General features: G+C 43.8%; 1 protein-coding gene across 1 annotated transcript in view; it reads right to left on the reverse strand.

Moving 5' to 3' along the window:
• The window catches only part of LOC145345640 (uncharacterized), a 157,660-nt gene that overhangs the window by 41,602 nt on the left and 104,053 nt on the right, over positions 1-12,005 (reverse strand). The window contains exon 8 of the mRNA XM_080193461.1: positions 9,376-9,538. Coding sequence (XP_080049587.1) covers positions 9,376-9,538 — 163 coding nt within the window. The remainder of the gene's footprint in view (positions 1-9,375; positions 9,539-12,005) is intronic.

The following is a 12,005-nucleotide window of genomic DNA, read 5'->3' on the forward strand; positions in this document are numbered from 1 at the left end:
GGCGTCGCACCTGCGCAAAGATATTTTGGCCTTGGAGGGAGTGCAGAGGAGGTTTACTAGGCTGATACCAGAGTTGAGGGGGTTGAGCTATGAGGAGAGGCTGAATAAACTAGGCTTGTACTCGTTAGAGTTTAGAAGAATGAGGGGAGATCTCATTGAGACGTATAAGATGATGAATGGGATGGATAGGATAGAGGTGGAGAGACTCTTCCCGCTCAAAAAAGACAGTAGGACTAGGGGGCACAGCCTCAAGATAAAGGGGGGCGGTTTAGAACGGAGTTGAGGAGGAACTTCTTCACTCAAAGGGTGGTGAATCTCTGGAATTCTCTGCCCGTTGAAGCGGTGGAGGCTGCCTCGCTAAATATTTTTAAGACGTGGGTTGATGGGTTTTTGATAAGAGAGGGGATTAAGGGTTATGGGGAGAGGGCGGGAAAGTGGAACTGAGCCACGACAGATCAGCCATGATCTTATTGAATGGCGGGGCAGGCTCGAAGGGCTGGATGGCCTACTCCTGCTCCTATTTCTTATGTTCTTATAAAACAAAGGTTTAAACGATGAGTAGCACAAGAGTTTGTAAAAACACAGCCATTTCCACCACCACTCTCATTTTAGTTGTGCACCAGATGGGAATGAACAATTGTTACAGTACATCCATGCGCTCTTTGATTGCCTAGCCACTGGCTTCCCTTTAAGTAACATTTTCCAATCCATCAAAGCTAATTAATGCCTCACTATTACTGTTTTCTTTATTTAGATTCAAGAACCCAGCCTCACAATTAACTATGCCACACTCCATCTTGATGAAAAATTCTATCATATCATGGTCAATCATTTTTAAAGGGCCTCACACAACTCGATTGCCAATTATTCCTTTTCATTATTCAATACCCAGTCTAGGATGACTTGTTCTCTAGCTGGTTCTTCAATGTATTGGTCTCAAAAACGATCCCATACACACTTCAGGAGTTCTTCCTCAACTGTATTGTTCCTAATTTGATTTATCTAACCTATATGGAAACCATGGATGACAAGGGAAATTGTAAGCTTAGTGAAAAGAAAATAGAAAGCATACAATAGGTCTAGGTGCGTAGAAACTGAGGAAACCCATGAGGAGTACAGTGGAAGTAGGAAGGAACTTAAATGTGGAATTAGGAGAGCTAAAACTGCCATGAAATGTCTGTAACAAATAGGACCAAGAGAACCCCAAAGCTTTTTATACATATATATGGAGCAAGAGGGTAGCAAGAGAAACAGTAGGCCCGCTCAAGGGCAATGGAGGGAAGTTATGTGTGGAATCACTGGAAGTGGACAAAATCTTTAATCAGTACATTATATCGGTATTCACCAAGGAGAAGAATATGATGGATGTTGAGGTTAGGGATAGGTGTGTGAACTCTGTTGAGAATGCCAACTTATCACAGGAGGAAATGTTGAGTATGTGGAAGTTATAATGTTCAGATTGAAGTTTCATAGGTTGGAAGTTAAATTGTGCACAAGCTACAATGTTCAAATTAAAATTTCATGCCTTCTCTGTACAATAGTGGAAAATGTTCATCAGCTTACAGACCTTCAAAAGGAGTCACTGTCTGCTATTCAGCATGGACAGGTCAATCGTCATCTGTATAGGCTCCATAACATTCTGCTTTGTGGCCTTTACCAGCAGGTGAGGAAGACCAGATTTTTCCATAACAAATGTATGTTGTATAAATGTATGAATGAATATGTATGCAAATGAAGGATTAGAAAATTGCTTGTTTCTGATTTGCTGTGATTGACTATAATTGCTAAGTTGTTTGTCGGTAACTTCAGAAACACTTGCAGGACAACTGCAAGCTGGTTTCTCCTCGTGTTCAAGTCATTAAAAGCCCTGCATCGGATTATGATGGTGTCTAGCGCTGTTTGTACTCAAATCGACTAAGAATGCCTAAGGTTGCTAGTACCCAGGATCTCTACAAGTAAATTGTATTTAGCTAGACAGTCTCACAAATTTGATTGAGTTTTTTCAAGGGGTAATCAAAAAAAAGATGAGGGCAATGCAATTAATGGACTTTAGCAAGGCCTCTGACAAGGTACCACATGGTAGGTTGTTGCATAAAGTTAAATCTCACAGGATTCAGGATAAGATAGTTAAATGGATACAAAATTGGCTTGATGACAGAAGTCAAAGGGTGGTTGTTCAACCTGGAGGCCTGTGATCAGCAGAGTACCTCAGGGATTGGTACTGGGTCCACTGTTATTTGTCATTTGTATTAATGATTTGGATGAGAATATAGGAAAGGATGACACCAAGACTATGACACCAAGACTGGTGTCACAGTGGACAGTGAAGAAGGTTAACTCAGATTGCAACGGGATCTTGATCAATTGGACCAATGGGCTGATGAATGGCAGAGTTTAATTTAGATAAATGCGAGATGATGTATTTTGATAGATTGAACCAGGGCAGGACTTACTCAGTTAATGGTAGGACGTTGGGGAGAGTTACAGAACAAAGAGATCTAGGGGTACATATTCATAACTCCTTTAAAGTGGAGTCACAGGTGGACAGAGTGGTGAAGAAGACATTCAGCATGCTTGGTTTCATTGGTCAGAACATTGAATACAGGAGTTGGAAAGTCTTGTTGAAGTTGTACAAGACATTGGTGAGGCCACACTTGGAATACTATGTACAGTTTTGGTCACCCTATTATAGAAAGGATATTATTAAACTAGAAGGAGTGCAGAAGAGATTTACTAGGATGCTACCAGGACTTGATGGCTTGAGTTATAAGGAGAGGCTTGATAGACTGGGACTTTTTTCTCTGGAACATGGAAGGTTGAGGGGTGATCTTATAGAGGTCTATAAAATAACGAGGGGCATAGATCAGCTAGATGGTCAATATCTTTTCCCAAAGGTAGGGGAGTCTAAAACTAGAGGGCATAGGTTTAAGGTGAGAGGGGAGAGATACAAAAGTGTCCAGGAGGGCAATTGTTTTGGTGGTGAGGTCTGGAAAGAGCTGTCAATGACAGTAATAGAGCGAGTACACTTTTGTCTTTTAAAAAGCATTTAGGCAGTTACACGGGTAAGGTGATTATAGAGGAATATGGGCCAAATGCAGGCAATTGAAACTAGCTTCAGGGTTCAAACAGGAAGGGCGGCATGGATGAATTGGGCCAAAGGGCCTGTTTCCACACTATAGACCTCTATGACTAAGTCCTCAGGGCCGGATGGGATCTTTCCTAGGTTAGTCTGGGAGGCAAGGGGAGAAATAACTGGGATCTTAACAGATATCTTCACATTCTCTTTGACCACAAGCAAGGTTCTAGAGGACTGGAGAACAGTCAATGTTGTTTCCTTGTTTAAGAAAGGAAGCAGAGATAATCCAGTAAATTATAGGCCAGTGAGACTGACATCAACTTTTGGATGTTATACCTAGTGCCAGGTAAGCATAGTTTTGTGCAGGAAAGGTCATGTCTCACCAACTTGATTGAGTTTTTTGAAGGACTGACAAAGATAATTGACGAGGGAAGGGCTGTGGATGGGCTTTAGTAAGGCATTTGACAAGATCCCATATGGCAGACTAGTACAAAAACTAAAATCACATGGGATTTGAGATGGGCTCACTAGCTAGGTACAGAACTAGCTTGGTTATAGTAGACAGAGAATAGCAGTGGAAGATTGTTTTTCAGAATGGAGATCTGTAGCTAGTAGTTGTTAACAGGGATCAGTGCTGGAACCACTGTTGTTTATGGTACATACAAATGATCTGGAGGAAAATGTGGGTAGTCCAGTTAGTAAGTTTGCGGATGACACAAAGATTAGCTGAGTTGCTGGTAGTGCCGAGGATGCAATAGGATATAAGTAGATTGGAGACATGGGCACAGAACTGACAGATGGAGTTTAATCTGGACAAATGTGCGGTGATGCACTTTGGAGGATCAAATTTAGGTATGAATTATACTGTAAATGGCAGAACCCTTAGGAACATTAACATACAGAGGGATCTGGGTGTGCAAGTCCACAGTTCCCTAGAAGTGACACAGGTGGCCAAGGTGACTAAGAAGACATTTGGCATGCTTGCCTTTATCAGTTGCAGCACTGAGTACAGGAATTGGGAAATCATGTTGTAGCTGTATAAAGCCTTGGTTAGGCTGCATTTGGAGTACTGCATGCAGTTCTGGTCAGCACATTATCAGAAAGACATGGAAACTTTGGAGAGAATGCAAAGAAGGCTCATCAGGATTTTGCCTTGTCTTGAGGGTGTCGGCTATGAGGAAGGGTTGAATAAACTAGGATTGTTTTTACAGGAAAGGCAAAGGCTGAGGGCAGACCTGATAGAGATCTACAAAATTGAGAAGCATAGGCAGAGTGGATAGTCAGAGGTTTTTTCCAAGGGTGGAAATGTAAATTACAAGGGGCTCAGGTTCAAGTTGCGAGGGGGGAGTTTTAGGGAGGAATATGCAGGGGGTGTCTTTCACGTAGAGTGCGGTGGGTGCTTGGAATACACTGCCAGAGAATGTGGTGGAAGCAATAACATTAGCAACATTTAAGAAGCATCAGGATGAGTACATGAATAGGGAGGAAATAGAGGGATACAGATTAAGTACAGGCAGAAGATTTTCCCCCTGCTGAAGGGCCTGTTCCTGTACTATACTTTTTTTTCTCTTTGTAGATTAAAGTTGCTCATAATTACAAATGTTCCTTTATCACATGCATCTTTATTTTCCTGTTTAATGCCATTTCCAAAATCACCATTACAATTGAGGGTCTAAAAACAACCCTCATTAAGGTTTTTTTCCTGTTGGTGTTTCTCAGCTCCACTTTTCAACTTCACTACTTCGGCTTATAGAACATAGAACATAGAACACTACAGCACAAACAGGCCTTTCGGCCCATGAGTTGCGCCGATCACATCAACACCTACCAACCTACAGACCTATCTATAACCCTCAATCTCATTTAACCCCATATACTCATCCAGAAGTCTTTTAAAAGACCCCAGCGAGTTCGCCTCCACCACCACTGACGGCAGCCGATTCCATTCACTCACCACCCTCTGAGTGAAAAACTTACCCCTAACATCACTTCTGAACTTCCCTCCCTGCACCTTAAATCTGTGTCCTCTCGTAGCAACCATTTCAACCCGGGGAAATGGCCTCTGAGAGTCCACCCTATCTATTCCTCTCAACATTTTGTAAACTTCTATCAGGTCGCCTCTCAACCTTCGTCTCTCCAGGGAAAAGAGTCCCAGCTCCCTCAACCTAACTTCATAAGGCATGCCTCCCAGTCCAGGCAACATCCTTGTAAATCTCCTCTGTACCCTCTCAATAGCTTCTACATCTTTCCTATAGTGAGGCGACCAGAACTGCGCACAATACTCTAAATGAGGCCTGACAAGGGTCTTATAAAGTTGCAGCATTACCTCCCGACTCCTAAACTCAATCCCTCGATTAATGAAGGCCAGTACACCATACGCCTTCTTGACCACCTCCTCCACCTGCGAGGCCGATTTAAGAGTCCTGTGGACCCGGACCCCAAGATCCTTCTGCTCTTCAACACTACTCAGACTTCTGCCCTTGATAGTGTACTCGTTCATCCCGTTGGTTCTGCCAAAATGGACGACTACACATTTATCCGCATTGAAGTCCATCTGCCACTTCTCCGCCCAGTCCTGCATCCTATCTATGTCCTGCTGCAACTTTTGCCATCCTTCCAGACCATTCACAACACCACCGACCTTAGTGTCATCAGCGAACTTACTTACCCATCCCTCCACTTCCTCATCCAGGTCATTTATGAAAATGACAAACAACAAGGGTCCCAGAACAGATCCTTGAGGCACTCCGCTGGTGACTGACCTCCATTCAGAAAAAGCCCCATCCACAACCACTCTCTGCCTTCTGCAGGCATGCCAGTTCTGAATCCACAAGGCCAAAGGCCCTTGGATCCCATGCCCTCTCACCTTCTCAAGAAGTCTTGCATGGGGGACCTTATCAAACGCCTTGCTGAAGTCCATGTACACTACGTCCACGGCACTTCCTTCGTCAATGTGTTCAGTCACATTATCGAAGAACTCAACTAGGCTTCTAGGACCTCATTCTTTCTTTTAAAAACTAAGTACCTCTGGATGATCAGTTTCCACCCCTGGTCACCCTGCAGCCATGTCTCCATAATCCTGACTATATCATAGCCAATAATTCCTCAGCTTCATTGTGAATGTTCCACACATTAAAGCACAAAGTTTTAAGGCTCATCTTTTGAACATTTCTTGTCCCATTCTGATTATTTTTCATTATGGCCCTTGATTTCTCTACTTATCACTTTTCTTATTCCCCTTTGGCTTTTTATCTATCCTTGTTTCCCCCCTCCTCTGAAACCTTGCTTAGGTCACTATCTCCCTGCTTTTTTAGTTTAAACTCTCCCCAACCTCTCTAGCAAATACTCCCCCTAGTACATCAGTCTTGATCCTGCCCAGGTGCAACCCGTTTAGTTGGTATTAGTCCCACCTCTCCCAGAACTGTGATAACAAGAACACGTAAGCCATTTTTTTCCCTTTGTCTGGGGGAAGAGGAAGGGGGCTGTTAGGGATGTGGGCTGCAACGGCAGTATAAAACACATGACAGCTCTGTGACTATCACTGTTTGCTGTGCAGACACATGAATTTGGGCCAGTGTCTGTGGGAGTTTGCGCATTCTCCCCATGCTTGCGTGGGTTTTCTCCGGGTGCTCCGGTTTCCTCCCACACCCCAAAGATGTGCTATTAGGCTGATTGGAGGTAATAAATTGACTCTAAATTAGTTTCCCTCAATTTGGAATGCCATAAGCATAGGTAAGGGTCATGGGTGGAGGGGGGACTGGTAATGTTAAAATGGTGGCGTGGGCTCGTTGGGCCGAAGGGCCTATTTCCCGGGCTATTTTTGTTCTTTATTCTGCAGCAAGGAACTCACTGTTTGATTCTTCAAAGCTTGTCCAATATCTACAAAGCACAAGCCATGACTATGAAGGAATACTTCTGCTTGCCTGGATGATTGCAGCTTTAACAATACTCAAGAAGCTCAACATCATCCAGGACAAAGCAACCACCTGATCTTTAGTACACATAGCATTAGTCAGCTGGGAGGGACATTTGTGAAAAGTTGCCCACAAGAGCTTGCAGATGTAAGAAGTATATCCCTGGAAGGAACCTATGGTAAATATTTCAGTGCTGTGGTGACTTTGGCCACCAGCAATGCATGTATTGTTCCAGGAAGCTACATGCCTTGAAAGAATGAGCCTCCACAAGCACTATCTGTTCCATGTAGAAGAAAACTGATATACTGTCTGCATACCCTGTGCTGGGGCTATCACTCCAACAAGCTTTGCCTACCACCTTTGTCCATGGAGTGGCATCTAGTAAAATTCAATGCAAAAAAAAGTATGAGGTAATATCTTTTGGTAGGAAGAACATGGAGACAATTTAAAATAATGGGTAAAATTCTTAAAAGGGTGCCGGAACAGAGGGACCTGGGTGTGTATGTGCATGGATCATTGAAGATGGTAGAGCAGGTGGAAAGAGCAGTAAAAGAAGCAGCTAGTATTCTGGACTTAATTAATAGGGGCATAGAGTACAGCAGCAAGGAGCTTATGCAGAACAGAAACAAAAATGGAAAACGTTGGAAAATCTCAGGAGGTCTTACAGCAGCTGTGGGGGGAGAATAGAGGCAACCTTTCTAATCTAGGTGACTGTTCGTCAGAGCCAACAGCAAAGAGAATCAGCAGAAATTTATACTATGGGGGCAGGGTTGAGCATTGAATAGGACAAAGGGAATGTAAGTGAGGATATAGAAGGCTGAGAAGCGTCCATTAAGTGATCAGAATGTGTGAATGGCAGAACAGATGTACAAATGGTAAGGGGACTGCCTGGGGAGTATGGCAATTGCTTTGAAAGGGGTGGAGGTGGCAAGGAAAGCTGGAATGGAGAAATGGAAAAATGGAAGTGAGAAAGAAGAATGGATGAATGAGATGAAACAAAATGAAGTAAAATAAATGCAAATGGGGTCATGGTGGAGGAGAGAGTTCATGCTCTGAAGTTGTTGATGCAGAGATGGGCAGAAAAGTGGCAGATGGAGTTTAACCCGAATAAGTGCAAGGTGATTCATTTTGGTAGGATAAACTTGAATGCAGATTACAGGGTCAACGGCAGTGTTCTGAAGAATGTGGAGGAACAGAGAGATCTTGGGGTTCATATCCACAGATCTCTGAAGGCTGCCACTCAAGTGGATAGAGCCGTGAAGAAGGCTTATACTGTGTCAGCGTTTATTAACAGGGGGTTTGAGTTTAAGAGCTGTGGGTTATGCTGGACCTTGGTGATACCACATTTGGAATATTGTGTGCAGTTCTGACCACCTCACTATAAGAAGGATGTGGAAGCATTGGAAAGAGTGTGGAGGGGATTTGCCAGGATGCTACCTGTTTGGAGGGTAGTTGTTATGAAGAAAAGTTGAGGGAGCTGGGGCTTTTCTCTTTAGAGCGGAGGACGATGAGAGGCGACTTAATTGAGGTTTATAAGATGATGAGGGGGATAGATAGAACGGACTTTCAGAGACTATTTCCTTGGGTGGATGTAGCTGTAACTAGGGGGCATTACTATAAGGTTCATGGTGGGGGGTATAGGAGGGACGTCCGAGGTAGATTCTTTACTCAGAGAGTGGTTGGGGTGTGGAATGCACTGCCTGCTATGATAGTGGAGTCGGACACTTTAGGAATTTTCAAGCGGTTATTGGATAGGCACACACAGCACACCAGAATGATAGGGAATGGGATAGCTTGATCTTGGGTTCGGACATAGCTCAGCATAACATCGAGGGCTGAAGGGCATGTACTATGCTGTACTGTTCTACATTCTATGTTCTAACTCAATGTTCAGTCCAGAAGGCTGTAAAGTGCCTAATCGGAAGATGAGGTGTGTTGCGGTTCACTAGAACATTGCAAAAAGGCCAAGGACGGATATCCAATCCCTCTACTCCTCCAAGAAGAAAGAGGCCATTTGGTTGATCAGGTCTGCACCAACTTTCTGACAAAGCATCTTACCCAGGTCCTATTCCTGTAACCCCATGTATTTATCCCACTCATCCCTAATCTATACATCTTTTGGACACAAAGGGGCAATTTACTCTAGCCATTCCACCTAATCTGTACATCTTTGGACTGTGGGAGCACCTGGAGGAAACCCACATGGACACAGGGTGAACATGCTGGAATCGAACCAAGATCCCTGGCACTGTGAGGCAGCAGTGCTAATCACTGTGCCAACAGGAGAATTGATCGAAGGGATCCTCACTGTTCTTCCTGGAATGAATAGGATATTTAAAATTTTGCCCAACATTCATAATGTATCAAAACAAATATTTCTCATTTCCTTTTTTGCTACTTCTTTCCGATGTTCACTTGCTGCTTCTGCTTCTTGCTTTTTCTTTTCTTCCTCTTTCTTTTTGCTATAGGTTTCTTTAAGCACACCTTTCTTCTTTGCCTTCCAGGCCTCGAATGAAGCCTTTGCTTCTTTTTTGCTTTCAGTCTTCTCCTTTAAAAAAGAAGCAAAGCAACAATCAGACAACATCGATGACAGAATATTTTTTAAAATGTAATATATTTTTAATCATGGTTTCTGAACCAACATTCCCTATGAAAACTGATCCTCACAAGAGCCTCTGAATAGAAAATGCTGCATTTTCCATCCAAGTTGGTTTTTCTCATGTGTTGTTTCTCTTTCAGGACAAAACCTATACTGTGATGTATTTTCAGCAGCAAACAATCTCTCTTCTAATGAAAATGGAGTGCATTGCAAGTTATCTGTCACTTTGTGGAGGTTACATCTCCCTGGGTTTTGCCCTCTAGGACATGAGTTCCACTTAGAACAACAGTTTTCACACAAGTCCTAACCAGGACAACCTTTGTCATACAAGTTCCAACTGGGACAATAGTTCCACAGACCTTTGCCGGTGTCTGCTTATAAAGGGCTCAGATGATGAGTTCCACAAAGGCAGGCCATTGTCTATTACTGAGAGGACTTGCATTCAATGAGTCCCACAGGGAGATCAATTAGAGATTTCCCCATGGAACTCATGGGGGTTATTACATTTCTCCTTCCTCTGGGTTTGAAGATTCCCCTTGCTCCTATGGCGATGGGGCCATTGTCGTTTGGCCCATGGCCTTGTTTGCAGTGGTCAGGGACATATACAGAGCGGGCGAACATCATCAAAGGGCCACTGTAGCAATTTCATCTTCGGTGGCAATCTTTGACTTAAACTCTGTCATCTCCATATCCTTTCTGAGGCTGAGTTCTAACAGACCTCTCTTGGCCTTTCTGTGGATTCATGCCGATGTGAAAGGTGCCAATGGTGACATGTCCAGTGCAGCAGTTGCCTAGATGGAGGGTTCCTGATGGCGGAGGTGATCGACATGTTTTCTGTAGTCTTCTCCCCAGTGTTTACCGTAGGTGATTCTGGTCCCACCTTTGAGAGGACAACTCCTGGGATCTATGGGGATCTAACTCCAAAATTCTGTACATGAATGGTGTTTCCCGGTTTAAAGGTCCTGTCAGGCTTATGTCCATCGTAGCCCCTTTTTTGAGGTTCTTACATTCTTCAATTTTACCACCCAAGTTCAGGAAAGTGGGACTAAGCTTCGTCTGATGGCATGGCCCATCAGTAGCTCTACTGGGGCTATTCCTGTTGTAATATGCAGTATCGTCCGATAATTGAAAAAGAAGCTTGCAAGCTTTGTTTCCAAAGAGCCTGTCGTTTGTTTTTTAATGCCATTCTTGAATACCTGGAACTGCTCGCTCAGCCAGGCCATTTGAGGACAAGTGATAGAGTGTGGTGCGGATGTGCCTCACTCTACTTGTGCTCACAAAGGTTTGAAATGTCCCACCGGTAAATGGGGTCCAGTTGTCTGTTAGAGGATCTCAGGTATATCATGAGTACAGGAAGATTGCCAGAAATTTTCTGTGGTGTTGTAAGAGATAGTAGAAGCCTTCCAGAGCATGTTGATCCATTTTGAATGGGAGTCAGAAGGATGCAATTGTGACACAGGGATTAGCACTGCTGCCTCAGTGCTGGGGACCCATGTTCAATTCCCAGCTTGGGTCACTGTCTGTGTGGAATCTGCACATTCTCACCATGTCTGCATTGGTTTCCTCCTGATGCTCCAGTTTCCTCCAACAGTCCAAAGATGTGTAGTTTAGATGGATTGGCCATGATAAATTGCCCCTTCGTGTCAGGAGGACAGTATATATTATACTATACTGTCAGCTTGGGTAAATGCATGGGGTTATGGGGATCGGCCTGGTGTGGACTTGATGAGCCGAATGGCCTACTTCCACACTGTAGGATTCTACAATTAAGAATATAAAGCACATAAATGGCACTGCAGATATGTGTACTTGCACCCAGGTTCCACTGGCTATTCCCAGGGGTACAACAAGGTTGCTGGTAGGCCCTTCTGGTTTTCCTGGCTGGCTTTGCACTGCTTGACGAGGTTTTTAATGTCCTTGTCTATACCAGGCTACCAAACATAGCTTTGTGCAACTATTTTCATTTTAGAATGCAATTATGCAATTCATGGAGTATTGGTTGTAGGCACAGTGATAGTGGTTAGCAGTGCTGCCTCATAGCTCCACGGACCCAGGTTAATTCCAGCCTTGGCTGAGTGCGAGGAGTTTGCATATTCTCCCAATGTCTGCATGGCTTCTTCAGGTGCTCTAGTTTCCTCCCAATCCAAAGATGCGCAGATTAGGTAGCTGGCTATGCTCAGTGGAGGAAAAATTTTCAGACGGGAAGCCAGTTACCAGCGGTGTATCTTTAAGAGATTTTTTAAAACCATGGTTAAAGTGCTGAGTCCTCTGCTATTTGTGATTTTTATCAATGACTTGGAAGAGGGGGCTGAAGGGTGGGTTAGTAAATTTGTTGATGACACCAAGATTGATGTAGTGGTGGATGAGGTGAAGGGCTCTTGTAGGCTGCATAGAGACATTGATAGGATGCAGAGCT

Source organism: Carcharhinus amblyrhynchos, chromosome 1 (assembly GCF_965287045.1).
Source record: "Carcharhinus amblyrhynchos chromosome 1, sCarAmb.v2.hapA, whole genome shotgun sequence".
In the NCBI taxonomy this organism is placed as follows: domain Eukaryota; kingdom Metazoa; phylum Chordata; class Chondrichthyes; order Carcharhiniformes; family Carcharhinidae; genus Carcharhinus; species Carcharhinus amblyrhynchos.